The sequence below is a fragment of the Macaca thibetana genome, chromosome 8 (assembly GCF_024542745.1).
Source record: "Macaca thibetana thibetana isolate TM-01 chromosome 8, ASM2454274v1, whole genome shotgun sequence".
Taxonomy (NCBI): Eukaryota; Metazoa; Chordata; class Mammalia; order Primates; family Cercopithecidae; genus Macaca; species Macaca thibetana.
This window is the reverse complement of record NC_065585.1, coordinates 110750442-110778396: the sequence shown is the minus strand read 5'-3', so window position 1 is coordinate 110778396 and position 27955 is coordinate 110750442. Positions and strand designations below refer to the sequence as shown.

The window sequence follows — 27955 nt, the reverse complement described above, 5'->3', positions numbered from 1 at the left end:
AAAATCTTCAAGTTTGGACTTTTTGTTAAGTCAGACATCCTTTGCTTTCGAGAAATCTGAACTATTTTCTTTCATTATGACTGTGACATTCATTGCATGTGTTGAAATCAAGACGCAAGAACGCCAGAAATGATGACTTGTGAGTAATTGTCCAGTTTTCACTGGTAAAAGTCTGGCATCGCTCTCCCGGAAGAATAACGACTCAGTGATAGAAGGGCATAAAGACTATGGGGCCAGCATATTTGAAGGTGATTTTTAAATATTAATCGTGGTCTTCAATGTGAGTAAGCCTGCATTTGTCAAAAGGTTTCATATCTTACAAACTCCTGATTTCTCCCTTTATTAAAATCTATTTTGAAGTAGGCCAAGCTGTCAACTAAAGTGAATGTGTTGAACTAAAAGATGATTCACTTTCTAAACTTGACAAAAATAAATGGAGAAAATTAGAGATTATAGATCAATTATCACTTTCTAATTTATTTCTATGATTTCAGCCTGATTTATTCCACGAGCATTTTAAGATATTTTAACTATCCGACATTCATTTAGTTGAACAAAAAGAAAACGTGAAGGGTACGCCTTGGTAAATAAGGGACCCCCTTAAACTGAAACTTTCCCAAGTACATTTGAAAGTCCATAAACTGACAATGGATACCGAGATCATGAGATCACAAATGTGACTTTTCCTTAACATTTCATCACAAGATAAATCAAAGTGCTAGGAATCAAGTATCCTTCTCGGATGACTCTTTTTTGTAAAACTAACAACTTCTCATCTTTGAGACTTGACTCACATACCAAATATCAAAAATGGAAAATCTTTGAATTCTTTTTCCTGTTGTGAGAATACAAGTCATTTATAACAACAACAAAAATCAATAGGAAATGGATGTTTTAGGGAAGTGTATCCTGAGTGCTGTCTTTAAAGCATTGATTGGAGACTGCCCGCATCTAAAAAGTGACTCTAGGACATCACTCTCATGTATTTCCGTGAAGAAGCTGGTGGAAAAATGTGTTTTCTTCTAAAAGGCTATGCATGGGACATGTGTTAGTGTTCACATGTGCCTAATAGTCATACATAAAATCATATTTGTATGAAAATCAAGTGAATCCCCTGAAATAAACAGCAACCCATGTTTGGGCATTTGTGTTGGTAGAGATTGGCTTTTAAAGGAGAATAGATTAATGTATGATTATCTTGTCAGTATTACTATGAATTGTTCTTTTTTGAGGCAGAGTCTTGCTGTGTCGCCCAGGCTGGAGTATAGTAGCACAGTCTTGGCTAACTACAACCTCCTCCTCCTGGGTTCAAGTGACTCTCCTGCCTTAGCCTCCTGAGTAGCTGGGATTACAGGCACATACAATCCACACCCGGTTAGTTTTTGCATTTTTAGTAGAGGAGGGTTTCGCCACGTTGGCCAGGCTAGTCTCTAATTCCTGACCTGATCTGCCTGCCTCGGCCTCCCAAAGTGCTGGGATTACAGGCCTGAGCCACCATGCCAGGCCTGAATTTTCACTTGCAGAATTATCAGTCACTTCTTAAAACTTGAGGCGGGAGGAGTCAAGAAAATGAGGTGAATGATAAGGCTGTTTAGACTGTTTTTATTGTCTTACGGTCCCATTTTTGTCTTTCATTCTTCCTTCTCTCTAATGGCTGGGTTTTCCACAATAATACAGGCAAGCATTAAAGTTAGCAAATGAGGGCTAACCTACAAGTGCAAATTTAATTGGGTTTCATGTTGGTTTTCCTTAAATAAATATCAACAGTTTTAACAGGGTGGCATTTAATTATATTTGTTTACAGGAATTTTTTATATTTGAATTTCTTTCATAACAGTGTTTATTGTGGTCAAAGGATAGGAGGGATGAGGAAATAATATTTGAAGACCATAAGGGCGTTCCCACCTCTGTAGTCTTATTATCTGACCTTGAAGCACTACAACATTCTTTAACTGAACCTATTAGGGGATGAACACCAACAACATAAGTCAGAAAAAGGTTTACATTGACCCCTTTGGAGTCTACATATTGTAGTAAATATTATTAGTTCTGAAATATCCTATCTGTTTGATTTCCCAAATGATTGTAGAAATAATTTGATCTTTTTTGTGCTATGATATTTTAGAGATAGCTTGCTAATTATGTTTTTAATATTTTTCTTGTTTCCACAAATACTTGACCTGGACTATAATGCCATATTTATTATAACTTACATGCAAAGCAGTCCAGTTGTTCTGATTCCTAGACTTTTCCAGTAGGATCTGAGACATCAAATCGGAAGTTAGAAAATCAATAACAGGATCAAATGAAATCAATCTTTTTTCTCCTAATAACAGTAGGTCATAAAGAATGTTCTCCTCATGTAGGAAAATGTGAAGTCAACTTCTTGTTTGTTTTTTGAATCAGCTGAATATCATTTGTATATCTTTGAAGTAGCACTGTTACTTAGAATAAGAAAAATAATTATTCCTGCCACATAAACACATATAAACAAATCTTACGACTTTCATTGAAATGATTGTATTCTGTTACTTTCTTTAACTTCTACCTGTTTTTCTTCTTCCAAAACAGTTGTTTTCAGGATTCTGGGTATTGATAGGGATTTTTTTTTAAGTAAGGGGCAGTTCTGAATGCATTATTTTATGTCTTTTTTTTTTTTTTTTTTTTTTTTTTGGTAAATTGATGGGTACAGAAAATATAATTCAGCCTGGCATGGTGGCTCATGCCTGTTATCTCAGAATTACAATCCCAGCCTATGATTCCTGTAAGTCAGGTGGGAGGATCACTTGAACCAAGAAGTCAGAGACAGGGTCTCACTCTGTTACCCAGGCTAGAGTGCAGTGAGCCATGTTTGTGCCACTGCATTCCATCCTGGGTGACAGAGCGAGACAAAGAAAGAAAAGAGAGAGAGAGAGAGAGAGAGAGAAGGAAGGAAGGAAGGAAGGAAGGAAGGAAGAAAGAAAGAAAAGAAAGAGAGAGAAAGGGAAATGTAATTCATTTTCTACTGGTCAGGAGCTCACAGGATGGAACACATTGGAATAGAAACCTGTTGTATTCTTAACTTTTACCCATGACATGGCTTGTTTTAGAATACAAACTGTTTAGAACTAAGACAGGAAAATTTAACAAAGCATTAGATACAAAAATGTTCACAACATATATGGTCTGTTCTTTAATTTGAGAATATTTTAAGAAAATTAGTGGTTGAAATCTATTGCTTTCATTGAGGTGGTGTTACAACACAATCGATCTTTGAAAAAGTGATGGCTTCACCAGGGAAACACTAGACCTCCACCGCAGCGACTCCTGCTAAAGATGGTCTTTGCCATCGCTGCCCTTTCTGACGCCTTTGTGTTTGCTCAGATTGGCACACTGATTAATTTCAGATGCCATCAGCAAAAATGGAATATGCTGAACAAGCACTTATAAAGTAGTGGTTCTTTATAGAACAGAGCTGTAGCCCTTCAGTAACAAAGAATGAGTCAGAGGAAATGAGTTACTTTAACAAATTGCTAGTTGCCTACCAGACATCGTAGCAAGGAATGATATATGCAAGGTGTGTTAGAGGCAATGTTTCTTTAATTTCTTCTTTCTATCTCCCATCTCCCAGTGTCCTTTGGGGAGGCAGTAGAGGTGGGAGGGACATATTAAATAAAAGTGTGACCAATTGCTGAATAATTTTTAGTGATTTGTTGAGCTGGATTAAGTGAATTTAGAGTTGAATCTTCAAAATGATCATTTCCTTTTTTCAAGAGTTTATAATCTGGATATTTTCATTTGAAGAGCGGTGATAGTATCAGGCTAAGGTTTACTAAATTGTACAAGTGGCTTTGCAGAAGAAAAAATGAAACGACTTCTGTATAATGAACTGGAAAATTAATCTACATATCATGTAAGCAAATAAAAAGCAATCATATATCTTATAATGGAACAACAGTAAGATAAACAAACAAAAGGGATAGTTAAAAATCTGTATTAAAAAGCAAATTCTGGTTTCCCAAGGCTCAAGAATTTTATGATTTCTGAAAAATACTTAAGTGTTGCCTGCACTTTCTGTGCAATAAATCTCATTATTTCATATTTTATTGCCACTACTGTCATGAAATTAATGGATCACATTTAAGTATTCCTTCTTGGAAAAATATCACTAAAATATAATATTTCTCAAGTCATAGCACAAACAAGATTATATTTATCATTTGCAGACAGGTTTTATTGGTCCTGGTGCATTTAGTTCCCCCCCACCTCCGATGTGGCCAATAAAAGCTACAGAAAGTCTCATCAATGAAATTAGTAATCTGTGGGGACAAACATACCGTTAGTGCCTGTCATTCGAGATTTGCGATCATTGACGTGTGCTTTTTATGGCCTCTGAAAATATTGGTTTGACTTTAAAAAATGTGGAGTTGTTTCTATTGTTGGATATATTTATAAAACTCTGGACATAAAAATGCTCTTTGGTAGCCACTTGAATTTTTAAAACTATATTTAATAAAATGTAGCTTTTAGGAATAGCAACCAACATGGGATAAGTGACAATGTATTTTAAGTAGCCTCTACTATCCTTGATGAAAAGTGCTAAAGTGGCAAAATGTTTGCTTTAGAGATGTGCAGAAGTAGAAGATGTGTGAAGGACATTAGGTGTTTCTCCACTTTGAGGGGGAATCTCCTCTTGATCTAGTCTTTATTTTCCATCCCCGTGTGAACAAGGTACTAGTTGATGAATTGAAATCAGGATACCTGAAATTAAGACTTAGATGTAGCACTTTGTGATCTGCAAAAATCATATCAGATCTTGCTTAAATATGAAAATGTTTGAGTTTAGCCAAAATCACCAGCATCATTGGTGTATACCAAGTTTAACCCTGTCCTTGGAATAATAGAACTTCAAAGTTGGAAGATAAATCTTGAATAGTTTGAAGTTAAACCCTGCCTGCCGTTGAATTGAGTCCCATTGAAAAACATTTCCTACGTGTCCTCAACAAGTCTTTGCTTTCTTTAGTTACAAGGAGTTGCCCAACCTACCAAGGCTTCCCCATTTTATCTTTGACTATTTCTATATATTTCTTTTTAAAAATTATGGCCATATTTTAAGACACAGGGAGGGTAGACCCCCAGATCTAAAGGATGTTAATCTACTTAAAAGGAATTTGCTTACAGAAAGATGATCTAGCAAATGAGATAAAGTGAACTGATAAAAATTATCCAAACCCAGGTTTAGATGCCTATAGCAGTTTCACAAAAACTAAATCTTTGTCTCTAATGGATCTGAGCTGATAGCAGTGTAGTAGAGACCAAAGGTCTGTGACTGTCGTGGAGAAGCCCCTTTTGGATGAAGCTTTATGGAGGATTTTCAAATGTTAATTATATTTACAAACAGATCAGATGTAGGCATAGATAGAACATTTTATATCTTCTCTCATTTATTTTTCTACTGCTAGATAAATGGGACTTATAAATATCTGAGTAGATAAACAAGAAAGAATGCATACAGTTTTATTAATTTATCTGAGAGTCTATGATAAGCTACAGGGCAAGTCAAATGGAATAGTTTTGGCATGGGGCTTGCTGTGCATATGATGGTCAGTTAGCTTTTTTCTAAGTTAAACTTGAAAACTATGAACTTTAAGAAGTGCATGGGTATATATAGGGGTGTGTGTGTGTGTGTGTGTAATTTTACAAGACTGTAGAATTATAAAATGACATTTGTTTTAAGGAAGATTTGATTGACAATTTCACTTAGCAACGTTAGCCTCTAATTATAACACTACAGATACCCAAATTTTAAAAATTCCTTTATAATAGTCCCTGAGACCTGGTGATTGGGGTCATAAAAAAGGAATGGTAGTTTTCTTTCAGAATTTTAAATTTTCTCAAATAATACTTCACCAAATATTAGCCACACTTGTTGTATACTTTGACTCCGTTGGTCTTTAAAATGTATAGTCATAATTACTCCTATGGAATAGGGATTTCAATAGAAAGAAAGCTTTAGAAATGAATCTCCCTTTCTTTGCAGATAAATGCTATTTAATTTTCAGAGTTAATACAATTCAAATTATTTAGAAGTTTACAAGATTCTATTATAAAGCCAGTTTGTTTACTTTTTAATTCTATTATCTGAATATTCTAAACAAGTAAGAAGAAATCTATTTGTAGAGAAAACAGTACCTTTTAAAGAAAAATGTATTTTGTGCTGGGCTACAATCTTATTCATCACTTGACAAATGATGCTTTTAATTCAGATGATTAGAGTAATTTATAATAAATTATTAGATATAGCAGACTTGCCATTCCATTTCTATAAAACAAAAATACACTGTAATGTTTACATTGATTAGCAATAATAACAACACATTAGTAGTAGTAACAATATATTACCTAAAATCAGTGGTAATAATGTCCTATGATAAGATCGTACAAACTTAAAAGCTAGATTTTCTTTCAAATCTTATGTCATACTTCTGAGAGAAAGATATGAGGGGGAAAAAAAGTCACTATAGCAAAACGCCTGCTCATAACTGTTTCCAGAGCAATTGAGGGGAGAAGGAAAGAATTAGTCAAAGATTGTTTCAAATTTAATATGAAATAAACTGTTACCTTTAACCATTCAGCAATGACATGGTTGTATTTCATTCCAAAGGTGTTTACAGTCATATGAGTGGGTTTCTGTATTCAATGTTACAATAATTCAACTTGGAATTTCCCATTAAATATGATATTATAAAAAAGATTTAGGTACAGCCCCCTGGTGTGTTTGAAGCTGTGCACTCTGCAAACACATATATAAAAATATATTGAATTGGTTTGTAGCATTTTGAGATTTTTTTCAGAAGGAATGTACTTTAAAAAAAAATAAGTTACTGCAGTTTTCTTTCAGAAAATTGGGCTTTTTTATTAAATAATGCTAGTCCAAACTTAAGAATAAGAATATGTAAGCCTGGCAAGCATCTTTGTTCTCTCAATAAAAAGAAAAAAATTAGAGACTCTCTTTCTCCCTGGACTCATCCCCCCACCAGCTTCTGAAGTTATACGTATCAAGTATTTTTTTTAATCTACAGGGATACCTTTTAAATAAAATATTCCTTTATTATCATAAATAATCTGTACAACAAAATAATAGTGGCAGTATTTGTAATAAAGTCCTAAAGGTTAAATCATCCTTATTATACTTAACATAATCCAAAAGACTCCTAATTAAGTTTTCCTTTCTGAATTTATAGTATCTTGATCTACAATAATTTTGGTGATGTTCTCAAATGTTCTTATATCTGCTTCTGAAATAGTAAAACAGATTATTGAAAAAGACCTCTGAAACAAAGCAAATAAAATAATGCATGGAAGGAAACAGCTTTTAGTCTTATCTCTAATGGAATCATGTTATTGAGTATTCTAAATTATGGAAAATGTCAAAGGTCATTTAGAGCCAGACCTCATGTGAAGAGTTCTTAACTTGAATTGGCTTCAGAAAAAGAGGTCCATGAAACTCCAAAATTGTATGCTTCGTTTTTATTTGTACATGTAAACAAAAATTGATAGCTTTCCCCAGATTCTGAAAGGAGTCCTTAACTCTCAATAAAAACCTCCTCTGAAAATACTCAAGACATTTGAGTAGGGACTTTGTGATCAGAGATCTGAGTTTGAATCTCAGCTCTGCTGTTTTCCACCTGTAAAACTCCTAATCTGTCTGAGATATTTTACTTTCTAATAAGTGCAGGTAAATAATACAGAATTTACAGGTTATTGTGAGAGCCTATGACATCATGTATATTTTTGCCCTGGCATATTGAAGTCACATAATAATGCTTTCCTTTCTTTCAGTTTCTCTCCTCTAAGATGACAGGAATGGTTAGCTAAAGCAACTGGGTGTTAACACGAGGGTTCCTTCTCTGTTGCTCGTTATCACACATGGGTACATATAACACTGACTGCCTATAGGAAGGAGTCAGTACCTGGGACAGCTTTCCCTGGTGGATTTTTTATGATGGAAAGCAACCACATTAACTGCAATATGGCCCAGGGTGACACTTGACATCTGTATGTTTTATTTTTATTAAAAAAGTAATTTAAAATATTGCCTTTTCTTTCTGTTATGGAAGGAAATGTAAGAATGTTGACTGGCTGCATAGTATTCCATGTAGCAAACTATCACAAGAACAGAAAACCAAAACCGCATGTTCTCACTCATAGGTGGGAACTGAACAATGAGATCACTCGGACTCAGGAAGGGGAACATCACACACCGGGGCCTATCATGGGGAGGGGGGGAGGGGGGAGGGATTGCATTGGGAGTTATACCTGATGTAAATGACGAGTTGATGGGTGCAGCACAGCAAATGGCACAAGTATACATATGTAACAAACCTGCACGTTATGCACATGTACCCTACAACTTAAAGTATAATAATAATAAATAAATTAAAAAAAAAAAAAAAAAAATGTAAAAAAAAAAAAAAAAAAAAAAAAAAAAAAAAAAAGAATGTTGACTGTTCACTAAGCCAAAGATTCCCTTTTTGCCTTCAAAGCTTTTCTCAAGGACATTAAACACTCTTCCTAATTACTTTTTATTGATTTCTTGACATTTCTACTCAGCATTGACTGCTTATTTTTAGGAAACAAAGAAGCCTAAGTGAAAAATGTTAATGGTGCATTTGAAACTACAAAGTTCAATATTTTAATCACACCTCTTATATGTAATCGTAGGTAAAAACGACGTAACATTTTTGCCATGTGCCTCAGCTCTCTTATCACTGAAGTAAATAGAAAATTCTGTGATTCTCAGATTTCTTCTATAGCTTTAACTTATTTTGAACAAACCTGTGACTTACCTTGCCATATTTCAAATTTTATTTCTTTTATTATTATTCATTTTTCTTTTTATTTTTTTGAGACAGGGTCTCACTCCATTGCCCCAGCTGGAGTACAGTGGCATGAACTGTAGCCTCCATTTCCTGGGCTCAAATGATACTCCCACCTCAGCCTCTCAAGTAGCTGGTACTACGGGCCCACACCACCATGCCTGGCTAATTTTTAAATTTTTTTATTTGTAGAGATGGAGTCTGGTACTACTATGTTGCCCAGGCTGGTCTCGAACTCCTAGGCTCAAGCAATACTCCTGCCTCAGTCTCCGAAAGTGCTGGGGTAATAGGTGTGAGCCAATGACATATTTTATTTTATATATATATATTTTTTTGTCTCAAGAGGTTCTGAGAACATGTGCGTCTGTATTTCAAATTTTAAATGGGTTAAGATAAGGCTTGGCATAGTCAGTTGAATAAAATTCAGTAAAAAATCAACAGAATACTGAAGAGACTGATGAAAATTACACAAATTAAGTCACATTTTGCATTCTTCTTCCAATTTTGCAGTTCTTTGCCATTAGTAAACACTTTAAATATGTCTGCCGCTCTGATTTTTAGCATTATTTTTGTTAGGATAACTATGTAAAGCAAGTCTGATTAGATGATCCTCATATGTAATTTAACCAAACAAAAGTTAACTATTTAGAACAGCCCATTTATTTAAATGTTGCTCATTTAAATTACCTAACAGTCAGGAATTAACTTTTAATTAAGGAGTGCTACCATCAGACCTATTTTTAAGAGTTTCTTGTGCATGATTTGCATATTATATACAAATGAGGTTGAAGAAAATTACAGGTCAACAAAATGAACCTAACATTAAATGTCCCTGGAGATAATTTTTTTATTTTATATAATTTGTGTGCATCTCTTATAGAGATACTTTTTTTATCTTTTCTCCCTATCTCTTTGCTGTATACAATCAGCTTTTAAAGGATCTAATGGTATTAATTTTGCATTGGGGTCAATCAGAGATCTTATGCAAATATTAAATATTGCACAGGCATCATAACTAAATTCAGCATTGCATTTGGAATAGTTCCTATTGCCATAACTCCCTGATGATGTTTATAACTCAGCATATTTATATTTGTATGTGCATTTGTATGTATATGCATTTCTCTTTGGTCTCATAAAAAAGTAAAGTGTGTATTTTTTTTCTAACTACGATCATTATGAAATGAAAATTAAGTTGTTTTTAAGACATATTTTTTAAAAGGAAAATGATGATCATCTGAGTGGAGGTTAAATAGAATCCCTTATAACACTCTGGCGCTACGTGGTCACATCATTGAATTTCTGATAACTTTCCTATTATAATTTAGTCTAACTATTCAAGATAAGTTTAGTTTTCTAGTGTTTAGGAAAGCTTAATGAAAACTATAAGACAACAGACAACTAAAAAACTAGATAGATAGTTAGATAGATAGATAGATAGATAGATAGATAGATAGATAGATAAACTGAAACAGACAACAGAAAGCTAGATAATGGAGACTGAACATTTTCCATGAGTGAAGACTAAAATGCATCAATTTGACTCACATGGGCCTCCTGCTAAGAATGCACAACCTAAAAGTAATATTTTAAGTCTCATTCTCTGACAATATGGTTTGCAAACATAGAGAAATATTCAGATGTAGAATATGGCTTCTCTAATGGCCTCGTTTGTTTGTTTGTTTTTAACTACAAGGTGACATTTATAGTTCTGGAATGAAAAAGGCATGACAGGGCAGGATATTTCAGTGGCTGTATTATAGGCCTAGCAAGTAACCTGCCTTGGAATTCCTCTTTATTATTTTGAGAACAAAGGCATGCCATTTATCTTTTTTCAGCCTCAGTTTGTTTGTTTGTTTTCAACTTTGAGAAAGTGTCACCTATTTCTTAGGATTATTGTAAGGACTAAAAGTGTTAAGATGCTAGAATGTCTGGCACATAGTGGATATTTAATGAATGTCAGTTTATCTTGTCTTAGCTAAGAATTTTCATGCTTTACTATACAGATAACTCTTGATTTTATCTGCATTCATTTCTTCTCCAAAAAAGGGAACCAGAAAGAAGAGAAGCAAAAGATATATCTTTACAATGCCTAGCTAACATTATCAATGGCAGACACCTACTGGCCATGGTGAATATGATTTCTACTTCAAAAGACGAGATTACTGTAAAAAATTATTGTTACACTATCGAGTTATGCTATAATGTTATGCTATGAAGTTGTTATGCTATAAAGAGGAAAGAAGATGTTTAAGAACAAAACATGCTATCCAGAGCACACCTCCATTTTTGCAATTACAGAATGTCTTCTTTCTTTGCTTCTCATTTCTCTGGTTCTTCCCTTGTGACCTACCTTGAAGATCACCTGTAACCAGAACATGTAACCAGAACATGATAAATTGTGACCAGAACATGATAAATAGCATGCCCAGTAGAAATGGTAGTTGTGAGCACATTTAAAGTGCTTTGTGATGTTTTACTCTCAGCTGTATTGAAATATAGTTGGTGATGACTTATTTTAGAAATATGACTATTAAGAATTAGTACATTTATTTCTTCAATAATAAGAAAACTAACAGAATGGTAATCCCAGAATCTTAGTTCTACTTTTAACATTTCACACCCAGTAAGTTGGATAATGGATGGCAGGGTGAATCTACATAGGTAATAAGTCTGACATGGCCCTTTTCCTTATACTTTTCTCCTTGAGTCAATAATGACTTTGATGGTTCAGTCTCTCTGCACTTTATAGAAACCATATCCCAAACAGTATTTTCTAGACATCAGTTCTAGCATGTGAAAGAATCCGGATAGCCTCTCCAATTTTTATGCTTCTGGGACAGAAAAGTGTTTATCACAGGTAACGATGATAATCCAATTAAATTTGTTATGCCTTTCTTTACTTTCAAAGTTAATTTCCATTTTTCCATTTTGGATGCTGTGTTTTATGGAAATTGCCTATAAAGAGTCTAGTAGCCTTACATGTAATGGTAAGCAGGCATATTTGGTACCTTTTTTATTTTTTTATTTTTTTATTTTTATTTTTTAGTAAAAGGAGTAAGTAGGGAGCAAGTGAGAAGTGAAGGGTAATTTAGTATGTCTCTTCCTATTTGGCAGCAATGGCGCATGTTATTCAATCTTTAAATAATTTTTAAGGAACTTGTCTCTTACCATAAATTATGCCTGGAAAATTAGAAGTGCTACACATAAAAATTCTGTCTTTGGAATTGGTACAGATCCATGTCAACCTCGTTAAAATGATGACTTCTCATCTAACTTCAAATATTCATTTTTACCTTATTAAGTCATAGAGTTTAGCTAAGCACTGAGGGTATGTCCTTTTTGTTATTTTGATTCTGAAATCCTCCTGATGATTTTTAGGGTAGTTATGGTTAAGGTTTTGGTGCCACGCCTGATATTTCTTACCATTACTATGATAGTGATGGATTTCTTCTGTCTGGACCTCTGCTCTAGTGGTTCTCTGATCTAAGCATGGTTGGAACTTTGTACTGACCTCATGCTATGCCTAGTCACAGAGCTTGTAAAATACAGCCGAAGTTTTATTAATTCAGCTATATCTCTTATCTCTTGGATCATTCATGACTCCTCTGTCAGAGTTGTGAAAGTGGTCAGCTTTGTTATGTTGAGCCTGAAGCCCTGGTCCCACAAATCAAAAGACCACGTGACTCAATTCCCAGCTCAGTCATCTTTTCTCTTTCGACCTTTGTGTATATACTTAGTGTACCTGTCTCTCGAAAGTGATTCCAGCAACATAGATTACATACCCCACTTAACAGATAAAATTTCATTAGACTTATCAACGAAGTTCCTTTGTTGCCATATTGCTGTTACGATAGTCCTATATAGGAAACTCCAGCTTCCCATCAGGATTTGAAGCTAGACTTTACCATAAATTGCAACAGCTGCCAGCCTGTTGACCCAAGAAATGTGGTGCATTCAAAAAGAAGGAACAAACTAAGGCAAGTAACCAGCCCTGTACAACAAAAATCCTTCTGGTTTCGGTAAACTATCCTGTGACTATCTAACTTTAGTCCTTGAAGGGTATTACGCCTTATTTACCTTACAAAACTGGCATCCTAGACCTTCCTAATTGAGTTGAACTTCAAATTCACTGTCTAAATCCTAAGAAATGCTGAATTTTCACAAACCCCAAATCCTGCCTGCTCTCTCCTTTTCTCCCATACATCCACCATCAGATTATATTTTTGTTTACTTTCTCTCTGATAATTCGAGTAAGTTTAAAAAAAAAAAAGTGTGGCCAGAATTTTCTGTTTTCTGTGGATATTACTGTGGGATTGCCCATGCCTAGTTCCAACTTTTAAATAAATATATATAATAATATATTTATGTTATAAATATAATATATAATATACTATATAATTAATATATAATATATTTATATAATTAATATATAATATAGTATATAATTAAAATCTAATATATATTTATAACACAAATATATATAATATTATATTCATATATATATATTTTTTGTTTTGTTTTGTTTTGAGACAGAGTCTCGCTCTGTCACCCAGGCTGGAGTGCAGTGGTGCGATCTCAGCTCACTGCAACCTCTGCCTCTTGGGTTCAAGCGATTCTCCTGCCTCAGCCTCCCAAGTAGTGGGGATCGCAGGCACACACCACCATGCACAGCTAATTTTTTTGTATTTGGTAGAGACAGGGTTTCACCATGTTGAGCAAACTTGTCTTGAACTCATGACCTCAAGTGATCCGCCCACCTTGGTCTCCCAAAGGGCTGGGATTACAGGTATGAGCTACCACACCCAGCCAAGCAGAAATATTTTGATGCTATTAATGCATTTGTCATTTCTATTCTGTTTCATCCATGTGTTCTGCTTGTTGACCTTTGTAGTAGTCATTTACAGTGAAAATAATTGACAAATGAAATGGAGTTGTGTTCTTTAAAACAAACATACAAACAAAAACAAAAAATGAAAACAGACAAATGAACAAGATGGCCAAGTAGGTGTTTAAAGGCTTAAATAGAGCAAAGAATAAAATGGTATTTTTTTAAATGTTAAAGAATGATGATGTGTTTTAATACTATTGTTAACTAATGAATCAATTTATGTTTAGTCTGCTTAAAATTATATTTGGCTTCAAGATGGACTACTGCTATCAATTGATTAGACTGAAAACAAACAAACAAAAAACTAGACAACACAAATGGGGGAAAAATAATGAGATGTCTTGGACACTTTCCTGGCTGTAGGAAAAGAGCTTTGATAACAGGAGTGATGAGATATAATTAAGCACAAAGTAACTTACATGCTTATTTATCAGTGAATCCTTCAGTTCCAGATCATTTCTTCTACAAAAAAACTAAAGAATAAAAAGCAGCCTTTCAGTCACTGGGTGACAGGATACACTTTGATTTTTCAAGGAAAGGAAACCCACAGTCACAGGCACACACATACACACACACAAACGCACACATGCACACGTACACATTCATGCACAAGCTCAAGCACATGGACACACAGTACTTTGGCAATTAGAGTGTTAGCTCCCCCAGCATGAGCTTCAGACCAGACTCAGTGGCTGTGATAGACCCCTGTAGCCATCTGACAGATTTTGATAAGCAGCATGAAGGGCCAATGAAGGATTGCTGATGTTTTTTAAGACAGGCTCTTGCTCTGTTGCCCAGGCTGGCGTGTAGTGGCACAAACATGGCTCACTTTAACCTTGAACTCCTGGACCTCAGTTTCCCAAGTAGCTGGGATCACAGGCACGCACCACCATGCTCAGCTCATTTTTAAAATTTTTGTAGAGATGGGGCCTCACCATGTTGCCCAGGCTGGTCTTGAACTCCTGGGCTCATGCCATCCACCCGCCTCAGCCTCTGAAAGTGCTGGGATTACAGGTGTGAGCAACTACACCCAACTGGATTGCTGAACTTTTATAACATGTCTCTGGGAACTAAGATCCTTTGAACTACCACCATTGTATTCCTAGGACTTGGTGTGACCTCAGTAGAGCAATGACTCACTTCCCTCAGGTTTTCAGACTTGGAGGAAAATCCAAGGGTCCATTTGTAGTATAATGCTAGGCATGAAAGGCGTGAGGAAATGATAGGAGCCTCCAGACAGAAGAGATCTCCCACCTGTGACTGATGTCTATTGAGAGACAATGCTATCCCTGTGATTGAAGTTCTAACACACCGAAAAAGTATGAAACCAAGAAAAGTCTCTGACTCTTTCAACAAAAGTGTTCCATATTTCAAAAATTTTCAGAAGTAAGGATTTCTTAAGGGAAAAGCCCTGAATACATCAGGCTTTTTTTTTTTTTTTTTTTTTGAGATGGAGTCTTGTTCTGTCACCCAGGCTAGAGTGCAATGGCGCGATCTCGGCTCACTGCAGCCTCTGCCTCCCTGGTTCAAGTGATTCTCCTGCCTCAGCCTCCTGAGTAGCTGAGTAGCCTCCTGAGGCATGCACCACCACACCCAGCTAATTTTTGTATTTTTAGTAGAGATGGGGTTTTGCAGTGTTGGTCAGGCAGGTCTTGAACTCCTGACCTTGTGATACTCCTGCCTCAGCCTCCCAAAGTGCTGGGATTACAGGCATGAGCCATTGTGCCTGGCCTACATCAGGCCTTTTTAAAGAATAGGATCAGAGGTCTTGTTTCTTCTTCTTAGCAAGGTCTTGTTTTCCTGGCAAGGCCTTGCTTTCTGCTTAGAGGCATCACTACAACAAGCCTGTCATCTGTCAACTTCTGAATCCCTTGGTGGGATTCAGAATTGTAACCCCTGTGCATGTCTCTCCATTATGGGAGTCACTGGATTCTGTGGTTATTGAATTAGAACGTGCCTCACTAGGTGTTGGCTATGCCTATTTGAGCTGAACTAGAAATACAAATTCCTGCTACACATATTTCATATTGCAAAGTGTTCTACTTTTTGAAAGCTTTTGAGTAAATGGCAAATCTCAACTGAAGACTTTGACTCTTCTCCAGGAACTACATTGACTATACAAGGAACTGAATTGGAAGAATGAACACAGCCTAGCATTTGGTTTTGAATGCTTTGATTTCTTAGGTGGCTTTGTAGTAATGGATGGAAAGAACAAAGATCTGTATTAAACACATGCTTGCAGCGCCTACAAAAATGGTTTATGTTTTAAAAGAAGAGGGGGAAGACCTCAGTCACTCTGAGTTATTACAGCTCCAGGAGATGGAAGTGTTTTATTAGCCCATGTACATGGATAGATACAGTGCTACCAGGAAAAAACTAATAAATTATAACTAAGGTCCTATGTATGGACCTTAATATTCCTTGTGTCTGACAATGCGGGAATTTAGCCAGGCAAGCTGAGATAAGGCCCTGACCTTTGCTCTACTTTTTATGATCTTCTTCCACATGCCCTTTTTTGGTTTAACTATAACCAAGATGATTTCCATTAGATTTTTCTAACAACTGCATGATGTGTGTGTGTGTATGCGTGTGTGTGTGTCTGTGTGTGTGTGTGTGTGTGCGCGTAGCAGCAAGGCCAGATGATAACAGCAGGATGCATAACCCCAATTTTTTTAATATTATGTAATGTAGAAAAGGAGTGCACACACCTGTTTGCTTCCTTCCCATTGAACAACATTAGGTTGAACGCCAACAATAGAAAAACAGGTGCTTTTTAGGTTTGGATGTGGAGCCCCAAAAATTTAAAAAAAAAAAAAAAAAAAAAAAAAGAAAAAGCACAGGGCTTTAGAGAAGGCTTCTTTAGGCATAAAGTTAATTTATCATTTTGGCCCTGTTCTGCTAAAGATACAGAATTTGCAGCAATTCTACCTCCTCATGGCCTATTTCTCTGACCTAAAATGTGTATTTTCTTTACAGAAATAAGAATTATTATGACCAGCTAGTCCTGGGGTTGGATGGGGGCAAGAAAAAAAGAAAGGTGTTTTCTTTAAGTAAAGCACTTAAAATTATATGTTTTTTTGAAACCTGGTTTTATTCCTGTTCAGATTGGTCATGAGTGAAATGACATAGAGTACTTAAAAGAGTTAGATTTTCATGTGTTATTTTGTTACTATAGAATTTGTACTGGAAACCTAAAAACGGCAGATATACATTTAATAACACATTGTATTACAAGGAGAGATGTTTTGCTACTCTGATCGCAAACTTGGGAACAAGGAACTCCTGGGAGTTGTGGGAAAATATCTGGACTGAAATTAGCCAAGTGTTGTGGAGCAAGATTCATATGCTCAAACCTACTTTTACTGCTTCATTGCTTTCTATGCAGCAATTTTTGGCCTCAGTGAGGAAAATGTTGTGTTTGTGGAAACATAAACTATTTATGTCCACAACCATCACACAAACACAGAACTGCAGTAATTTGGCTAAATAGTATATAGCAACGTGCAGTCTGGGGTTTTAGAGAGGCGTGTTTCAAGCTGCACGTGCAACATTCTAAGGAATATTAGTCAGGCTTTTTGCCTGCAGAGCCACTGTTCAAAGAGGCCTGGCTCAAACCCGAAACACTTGGAAGATTGTCTAAATCCTAGAACCCATTTTTTGCTGTACTTTCAGGGAAGCTCCTTGCTGCAAAGTACTGAAAGTTTAGATTGTTTAAAACATTAGTCAGAAATCATTTCCTGGAGTGAAGATGCTTCTCTAACTCATAGGCACATCACTGCCTTCATCATCTGTGTACAAAACATATCATTTCAAGCCAATTATGGTATTGTCCATCTTAATGGGATCCTTTATATCAACAGACATGTAGTCTAGTGAGATTAGGAAAGCACAGTGACAACTTTAGCTGTAACAGACGTTTTAGTTTTACCAATGAGTATTGAATATTGAGAATGGGCCTCAGTTCCTCTGTTAACATGATGAGTGTTTCATAGATTGCTTGAAGAGTAATGAGAAAATGTGTGATAAGCAGTTTGAATGCCTTAGAAACAGGTGCAGCACAAGGTGTGAAATACAAAGGAACTCCAGCAGTTAGCTCTTCTCAAATTTTAATGTATATAAATACAGTGTCATTTCCTGAATATGATCCCTATTCTTTTTCCATCATTTTCTTGCAAACACTGTTATCCTCAAACCCTCTTCTACTCTCACTTCCTTCACTTGTCTCATCTCCATGTTTTCCCCTTCCAAAGGCTGTAGAATAGACCATTCGTTTAATTAATTATGACCCTACTCAAAAGCATAACTCTCTTCATGGCCTACATATTAAACATCAGTTCCAACCCGGTTATCAAGGGCTTCTCTGGTATGAATGCATTATTATTTTATAGCTTCATTAACTTCACCTCCTTATTTATAATCTATGTCCTAGTCAAATTGAACTGCTGCCTTTCACCACCAAACATGACATTTACTTTCTTACCTCTACATTTATGTGGTTTTTCCCTTTAGTGGAATGCCATCTTCTCCCACAACCATAGGCCAAATTCACCTTCTTAATGTATGACTCTTTTAATATAGTTCCCATTCTCACATTTATTGTTAGATTCATGCCTGACTGACCTGATTGATATTTTCTGTTGCTGCTGTGAATATGATCACATAATTTCCCTGGGTTTTCTTGATAGTTACTACTGGTATCCAACCATATCATCTCCAGATAGTGATTATTTTATCTTCTCATTTTCTAAAGTTATCTCATAATTTTTTAATTCCTGCCTTATTGCATTGGTTAGAACTTTAAGACCAATGCTGAATAGTAGCACTGCTAGTCAATATCCTTCACTTGTGTTTGACATTCATGAAAATCTCTTCTAGAGTTTCACTGTTAAGGATCATTTAGATTATTAGCTAAAAGCAGATATTCTTAGATGATACAGAATATTATTCTAGTTTTACAATACAAAGACATGTTTTGAAAAACCTAAAATCATTATATTTTTGCATTTTGGCATTTTAAATATAAATATAAGCATATATTCAAACAAGTACATATATAATATCCATTTAAACATGTATATTAAAAACCTGAAAATACAAAGGATTGTTTAATGAACCTCCATGTAACCATCAGCAGTTACCAGTTTTGTTTCATCTTAATCCCTGTCATTTCTCTTCTCTCTTACTATTTTGTAGCAAGTCCCAGACATCTTATCATTTAGTATATAAATATTTCAGTATGTATCTCTAAAAGATAAGGACTCTTCTATTTTTAAATATAGCCATAACACAATTGGCACACATAAAAATTAATGATAACCCCTTAACATTGTTATTCATTATTTAATCCATGATCAGATTTCCTACATTTGTAGCTGTTTAAATCAGGATCTGAATAAAATTCACAACCATTGTGATTGGTTGCTATATTTCCTAATGCTCTTTTAAGTGTTGATATTTGAATTTTTCTCCTTTTTTCACTCTTTGTTTGATTCTAGCCCTGGCTCCTTTTGTCTCCTTTTTCCACATTTAACTTTTTTTAAAGAAACCAGGTTATTTGTCCTGTAAAGTTCTCTGGGTTTTATTGCATCTCCTCTTGATGCCACTTAATATAGTCCCTGTAGGTTACATGTATGTGGATGTTTGATTAAATTCAGGTTTGATTTTTAAGGATAATACCTAATAGTTTTATAAAAATTGACTTTCTAATTTCATCAAAGGTTGATTCATTATCCATTGAAATGACCATATGGCTTTTATTTGTTGATGTGCCATGATGGTTTTTTTTTTCATTTGTTGAATAAGATAATGAATTTACCTTATGATTTCTCTCTTTTGACCTTTCAGCTACTTTCATTTCTAAATGGGCTTTAGTTGATGAATAAATTAACATATGTCATTAAATGTCACATGGTAAATTCAGTAGCTTGTTGAATAACTGAATCCTTGATTCTTGTTGGATATTCAGTCCTCTTTGTTTTGATTTGTTTTGTTTGGTATGAAAGACTTGACTAGTTTGGAAAGTGACAGGTTAACATTTTCTACATTGACATGACCTTCTTCCACCCAAAATGATCCTGGTAGAAAATGCAGAGTATAGTGTGCCTTCCACATTTAGCCTGGTGAGATCTATAAATATATCAAATTAAGCCAGTCAAATGGCCTGCTGATATTTGCTTTGCAGGCTAGACAGATTGTACTCCTTTAGAATCTAAGTATTGATGGAAAAGGATTCAAGGGACAGCTTGAAAGTTTGTGGACTCCGGCTATGGAAATTTTATACTCATATAAAACTGTCAGTGATTAGTAGAAAATATATAGCAGAACTGTGTTTCTGGAATTGGATTCTCAGCTAAGAAAAGATTATTGGCTTTGTGAAAAAGAAAATGTAACTTTCTTGTAACTCCATTTAGTCAATTATCCACTATGGGAAGATACTTTTCTTCTTTGGAAAAGCTATGACATCCTCCAAGGTATTTGTATCATTGAGATGTTTCTCCTAAGAAATAGTAGACTTAGCATGATTAGACTGTGTCATGAGTAAAACGCACTGTCTGAAAAACAGAAAAAAAAAAAAAACCCAGCAACTTGTAGGTTTGAAAAATAACCTTTCCTGGCAATCTTATTTTTCTAAGGATAACACTGTCTAATGACACCAAATCATTTGCTCAGCAACTGCTGGGAACTTAGAATCTGCTTTCTGTTTAGCTACAAATGAGATCAGTGTTACAACAAAAATTATAATTTTGTTTTATGAGGAGAAACACCGAAAGGTCACTTCATTCTGCTGAATAGGAAGAAATAATATCAGGGTCTGCCCAGAGACCTTGTAAGGGAGAGAGGAATCTTACGCACTTAGGAAGCATTTTCTAATTCACTTATGTGACCTTGGGCAGCCTTCCCCGTGCACTTTTGTGAATTCTTAGCTAGAGATATTTTATTAAAGATTGCAGAACTATTCTTTTGAGATTATCTGTATCCTCCTTTAAAATATAGGATAAACTATAAAATGTGCTAAGATCCTTGATAGTCCTACCATTCTATATGTGTTTGAACAATGCCAAAGCCCAAGTTCATCAGTTAAACCAGTTAATCTCCATTGGCCCTTGGTGTCAACTTGTTCTTTGGACAAAGTGTCACCTTGTAGGAAGTCTGTAAACCTCTAAGTGCTCCCAGTGTATTAGCTAAGTCCTGAGTTCCATGGAGTTAGATGCCCTAATTCTGCTTTAGAAAGTCCTGGTTCCATTAGTGGTCTCCTGAGAATTCTTCTGGCTTCCCTTTTTGTTTCTTGAGCAGAGTTCAGTCAAGGAGAGGTCAAGAGAGATGATATGTTACTTCCAGTCACTGTATTGGCTCTGGGAACCTCCAACTCTAGGCAGGTTTCTTTGATCTTCTCTGGTCACTTTCTTTCCTTTTCAAGTACATATTTGCTATTCAGCGAAGTATTAAATGACTTCTCAGGAAAAAATGCCAACCCAGAATGACAAGGCTTCCGTGATTCTGAGCCTGACTCTGAACCTTTCCTTTGGAAAACTAATGACTCCACCTATCATTCCCTTGTCATTTAGAGAAGCTACATTAGGTGGCACAGCTCTTTCTACTCAGCTTCTGCTACAGAGCTTCATCTTCAGGAGCCATCTCAGCATTTTTTCCCCAGTAGGACTTCAGTCTGCTCATTATACCTAATTGCAAAAGAGCTATATTCAGAGCAAGAATAATAATTTCAGATTTTTTAACTGGACATCAAAGAGCAGGAAAGTATGCAGATTCCTAAACACATAAGCATTGAAGATATTACAGGTAAGGTTAAAAAAAAATCCTGTAATTTTGTAGTGACTAGAAGTTTAATTTTCAAATATTTAAAATGTGCATATTTTATTAAGCAAATGGTATAGAGTTATTTAGTTTAATTTTCTGTAAGTAACTCATAAAGAATTGTCCTAAAAGCTGTGGGTGAGGACTAATTCATTCAAGGAAAACAGGATCTAATGATTGCTTTGTGGGGTATACACTGTATACTCATGCTAATTCCTGCTAATTGTCAAAGAAGAATAGTGGCTTTCTATCAGCAGTTTGCATTTGTGTAATGGTCCTGGTCTACTGGTTTTGTCTCCTTCACTGATAAGGAAAACACCATTTAAAACAAGCAAGAAAAGCAAGCCATCCTTTACAGCATTATTTTTTTAGCCTGTCTTGAGAAGAAAAAAACCCAGCAGTCTACGGGAAATACTGTTTGATTCCATGGGAAAATATTTAGTAACAAGCAGAGAACACTTGATTATTTCTCAGCTATTTATTCTGCATATTTACAAAATGGACAATAGTATTATTTCCAACATCTTAAGTTGTAAACAAAGTTAATATTACATTTCACATACCATGGACATGACACTATTTTAAAATATTTTATACTTTAAAAAATTGTTATGATAACACATAATATATAATATTGTGAGTAAGTTTAATTCTTGTAATTTGGAAATTCGGTCAGAAATATTAAAGAATTGTGTAGATCTTGAAAGGATAAAATAATCATGCATTTATACTAATTTCTCTTAAATTGTTCAATTTTATTTTATAAGGAAATTAAGTGGTTATACATTTTTGACAAGTAGTTTTGATAAAGTTAAACATAGATTATTGATATTTACTTAATGCTTTATAATCATTAAGTGATTGTCACTCCAAGTTAGGCCATCTTTTTTCATATTTTGCAGAAGAATAATTTCCTAAGAAACAACTATTGAGGCTTGGTTATATATGTAAAATTTCAGTCTGGACAGAATTTCTTTTTTTACTTTTGTTTGCTCAATATTTATGTCATCAGTAATAGTAACAGTATCATATATTTGTGTGGAGTATTGGCAACTGACAAAGTGTTTTAATAAACTTGGCAACAACCCTTTGGTATCTCATTTTGGGGTATCTCATTCTAAGGCAGGTAGATAGAGAGAAGTCCCACAGCTAATAATTGGCAAATTGTGCCTTGGACCTGATTCTTCATAGCCAACTTCAGTGTTCATTTCACTACATTTTATCTATGAAGGTTTTCTTCTAGGGAGAGTTGGTCATGGTCTTACAGTTTTTAACCCCAGTGATTTTGGTTGTTATCATTATGTCTTGCACATAATAAACAGTCATTAAAGAATATGGGTCAGGCGTGGTGGCTCACGACTGTAATCCCAGCAATTTGGGAGGCTGAGGCGGGCAGATCACGAGGCCAAGAGATGGAGACCATCCTGGCCAACATGGTGAAACCCCGTCTCTACTAAAAATACAAAAAAAAAAAAAAAAAAAATAGCTGGGCATGGTGGCTTGTGGCTGTAGTCCCAGCTACTCAGGAGGCTGAGGCAGGAGAATTGCTTGAACCTGGGAGGCAGAGGTTGCAGTGAGCCAAGATAGCGCCACTGCACTCCAGCCTGGCAACAGAGTTAGACTCTATCTCAAAAAAAAAAAAAAAAAAAAAAAAAAAAGGATTGTGGAAGGAGGTGATGAAGGAAGGAAGGAAATAAGAAAGGAGGGAAAGAAGGAAGGAAGGTAAGAAAGAAGGGAGGGAGGGGCAGGCTGGAAGGAAGAAAGAGGGAGGGCGTGAAGGAAAGAGGGAGTCCTGTTGTGTGGTAAAGGATTTTTGGAGCCCCTAAATGATGATAGTTGTCCCCAAGTTCTCAGCTGTTTCAGAGAACTGTCCAGCTTCCCCCGCAATTATCATTTGTCCTGACCTTTTTTGCCAATGCAGACCAGGTCTAGAGTAAAATACTACAAAATACATTCTGTGGTATTAAAAAGGAATGGCCAAAACCGTAATTACTTTTGCACCAACCTAATAGTAAGTTACTGCTTTACCTTATACTTTCTTGCTTATAATACTGTAGTTGCTGACATACCAAAGAAAGTGTGTTTGGGATAAAGTGGTCACATAAATGGCAAACATCAAAGTAACGTCAGATTTTGTAGTGTTTCTGATCGCTGTTCATTTAGTAGGCACTAGAAGATAACTCCCAAATTGTGAAAAACTAGCCACAAATCGGAGGGAGACAAGGTTTAGGAAGCCCTGAATGAGTGAGAGCTACTTCACCTCCTTCCTGGAACAACTATTGCGAGGGGGGTCGTCTTTTATATATTGAAACTTATTTTATCTTCCAAATTTTAGTGTACCTTTAATACAGCTCCTCCCACCTCCCCGAGAAAGAATGCTGTTTGCTCTGTTTGGCATAGGACCCTTTGTGTCTGTTTCATTATGTCCTGGTTGAATGACCAAATGGAAACTGATTTAGGAATACTGAGTGTGTACGGCACAGAGAAAAAATATCACTGCAAAATTTATAGGCCTGTGTAAGACTGTCAGGGCACTGTGTTCAAAAAAGGAGAGCAAAAGGAAACCTGGCGAAAATCTGAAGGGTGTATAGAGCACCATCTCCATCCTGGGTTCTTCTGACAGTTATAGCTTATTCCTGTGCTTGGCTGCTGGTTTGGAGCAGCTGCTTCCAGTCAGTTAACACTTCGCATCACCTGGGAGCGCATTGCTGCCTTACAATTCGTGATCATTTTTTGATCTCACTACTGCTAAAGGATAAAAGTGCTAAGCATAATAATCCATAACTGTATGAGATACTTGCTACTTCATTTCCTTCCAAGAATCAGTTTGCTGTCAAATATCCCATTTCAGGTAATGATCTAAGAATTTTTTAAATGAATATGTCAGAGCTAGGGGCTTCAGGATAGCATTACAAGGATAATCATTTCAGGGAGATATATTTTTAAGGCCTTTTAAAAAAAGGGTTGTTTCTAGTTTTTAACATATTTGTTCATCTTATTTTGATGATCTCATAAGATCAGAAATTCTAAGGAAGAGGTATGTCTGTATGTTGCTTATATCACTGCTCTTTTTTATTGTTAGTTTACATTTTATAAGGAGTGTCTACATTTTGGGGGGAGGTGGAATGTTGGTTTTGTCGTTTTTAGCAAAAGCCTTGGCGTTTGTCCTGAGAGAGCCCATGCAGTGTTTGCTGTTCAGGATGCATGAAGGGTAATCTTTAGCAACCTGTCAGAGATGCAAAGGCCACTAGGGTCTGCTTGAGGTTCAGAGTTCCTCTGCAGGACTGCATGGTGACAGCACACCACAGGTGGCCCATTCAGCACTGTCACCTGGGGCAGCAAGGATACCCTGCTCCATTTGTCATCCCATGGAATTCTGTCAGCAGTTGAAAGCCTTTAAGCACAAAACCTTTAACATTCAAGGTAAACTTCCTAATTTTTTTTTCTTTTTTTTTTTTTTTTGAGACGGAGTCTCACTCGGTCATCCAGACTAGACTGCAGTGGTGCGATCTCAGCTCACTGCAACCTCCACCTCCCAGGTCAAGCGATTCTCCTGCCTCAGCCTCCTGAGTAACTGGGACTACAGGCGCCTGCCACCACGCCCAGCTAATTTTTATATTTTTAGTAGAGACAGGGTTTCACCATGTTGGTCAGGCTGGTTGCAAACTCCCGACCTCATGATCCGCCCATCTCGGCCTCTCAAAGTGCTGGGATTACAGGCATGATCCACTGCACCCAGCCAACTTCCAGTATTTTTAAAGGCAATTGCCATGGATGAAAATATTAATACATAGCACCTAAATAAGTAGTTTTCACATGAAAGGATAATATTTTGTTAAAATTATATGCTGTGTGATATATAGAAATGTTGTATACTCCACAATTTTACAGACCAAACAGTGAAAATCGTGTTTCCCCTCTTCTTGAAGATGTTAAATTATAACTGATAATTGATGGTAAAAATCACCTGTCTACTCATTCTTTCTTATTCCTTTTGTTTAGTTGTTTGCTTTGTAGGCCTGGAAAAGATGCCTTGAAATGTATTTTGAAAATAACTTTTTGTTGGAGTAATAAAAAATTAGTCCAATTCTTATTTATCCATAGTAGTGATTCCGGAATAACATGCATCTCCTTAGGACTAAAGTTCTCCTTTAAAAAAAATAAATAAATAGCATACATCTTTGAAGTCCCCAGATTTCCATTGTCAAGCTTTTTTTCTCATTGGTACATACCCAAATTAAGAGCCTTCCCTACTTGCCCGTTAATGTTTGCTGCTATTCATTGAATGCCAGTTTTTTTGTTTTTTTTTTTTTTTTTTTGGCCAATTCCTTTATCTAGATTATTCATAATCTCTACAGTATTCTGTAAGAGTGCCATTACCCCTGTTTTCTTGATGGGAATATTGAGCATCTGAGTGGTTAAGTGACTTATTCAAAGCCAGTAGGAGACAAGATTTGAACCACATCTGTCTCCAAAGTCCAAGTTGTTTTGAGTGTCTTTTGCTGTTATTCAAAAAAGCCATGCTGAGATCAATGAAAGAGGTCAAAAACATGCCTTAGACAGGATAATAAGAGGCAAGCAAGGCCATGAGTAATTCAGAAATGGAATAATCAGATGTTGAGTATTCTAGTCAGACAGAATAAAAATCAAGCAGGGGAGAAGACAAAATTAGGTTATGTGTCACAACAAAATGTAGACTTTCGAAGGAAATGAACAGGAAAGGCAGAAGAAAATGGAAAAGTAATATATGGCAAGTCAAATAAAAGTAAACAAGGGCATATGAAACTCACATGCAAATAATAAAATAGAAATTAGTAAGGAAGACAGACAAGGAATTAAAAATTCATAAGAATGTATCAGTAGACAAGAAAAAAATTTGCCTCTAAAGATGGATTTTTTTTTCCTAAAAGAGTATATAGAATCTACACTGTCTTGATATTATTGGTTTTGCTTTTCATCCTGATAATATCATTGATAAACATTGTATACATTAGACTATTTTTGGTTGGGACTGAGTATTGCCCATGGTGTTCCCAATGATATGAGAAGAAGCACCCTGGTACTGAATGCCCTGGTGGCCTGGGGCTGAGAGGTTTGGCTTGTATAATTCATGCACCCACTTTCATGTAATGTGAAGTTTGACAAGTGAATATTAAGTTCATTATATGAAGGTGTTGCAAACCAAACTTGAAACATATTTCTACCTCTCATTCTAAATGGAGATATTTTGTTGTGTTTTAGTCTACATTTACAGTGATATTAGACTCTTTCCATTTCCCTAAACGTATGATGACATTTGGACATTCAACCATGTTCCTCTAAGAAATTAGAGTAGAAAAGAAATTTAGAAGAGAATGAATTCTAATCTGCATGTTAATATGTATCTGACTAATAATCTGTAACGTTTTCATTTGGAACAAATAAGCCAACTTGTGTTTCTTTTTCAATATATACATCATGTCTAAAAAATATAAAGTCAATAGGCATGTAAAACATTTCAAAAATAAAAAATTTTATCAATTAATTGCCATCAAAAATAGATGTCTAAATTGAGCTGCACTGACATGACTTTATACCATTACCTTGAACCTTCCTGAGAAATGTATTTTACTTAATGACAATAGAGCTTCTCTTTTCCAACTACCTGGAAGATAAGATATTGGTTAAAAAATGTTGAGCCCCTTTTCCTATTTAGTTATTATAAAATTAGTTAACTCTATAATTCTCTCTTTTATAATTTGATTCTATGTAATTAGACCCACGAAGTGCTTAACTTCTTTGCTATTGTTTGTAAGGTCTGCAAGTGTAGTGAAATCTGTACCTTATATGAACTCTTCCTTTTAGGATTATTTCAGATTAATGGCTGCTTAGAAGGGGAGAAAAAAAAGTCAATGTTAACCTTTCTCCTTTCTCTCCTCTTCAGCTACATCTACATCCACCACTGGGACAAGCCATCTTGTAAAATGCGCAGAGAAGGAGAAAACTTTCTGTGTGAATGGAGGCGAGTGCTTCATGGTGAAAGACCTTTCAAACCCCTCGAGATACTTGTGCAAGTAAGAAAAGAAATTCTGTATGTGGCTTATGTCTATAACTCCCTGTTTCAGATGATTCTATGTCTCATGATGTATTGTTGCTTTTTTTCCAGTTTTGTTGCATCATGTTGAATAATGCTGTTTTATATGTAGAGTGTTTTAAAACATTCACACCATTCGTCATCACTCCTCTGTCATATCCAGAATTGCTTTTTGCTGTTTTCAATGTGTGTGAGGTTTTTTGGGGGTTTTTTTGTTTTTGTTGTTCGTTTGTTTTTGCCATGTTATTTATATTGTTGCTTTCCTTGTGGTTTTTCTTGTTGTTATTCAGAAAAGATGTGCAGATATCACAGAGGCCTATA

At 35.5% G+C, this 27955-nt stretch overlaps 2 protein-coding genes across 18 annotated transcripts in view; both read left to right on the top strand.

Moving 5' to 3' along the window:
- The window catches only part of MAK16 (MAK16 homolog), a 1030778-nt gene that overhangs the window by 210552 nt on the left and 792271 nt on the right, over positions 1 to 27955 (top strand). The gene's annotated exons all lie outside the window — the stretch shown is intronic.
- The window catches only part of NRG1 (neuregulin 1), a 1132381-nt gene that overhangs the window by 1064552 nt on the left and 39874 nt on the right, over positions 1 to 27955 (top strand). For 15 of the 17 annotated variants that reach the window (XM_050802453.1, XM_050802452.1, XM_050802463.1 and 12 more), the window contains one exon: positions 27485 to 27614. In XM_050802453.1, coding sequence (XP_050658410.1) covers positions 27485 to 27614 — 130 coding nt within the window. Of the gene's footprint in view, positions 1 to 20097; positions 21547 to 27484; positions 27615 to 27955 lie in introns of those variants that run through there. The other 2 variants (XM_050802466.1, XM_050802465.1) reach the window with 1 other exon arrangement.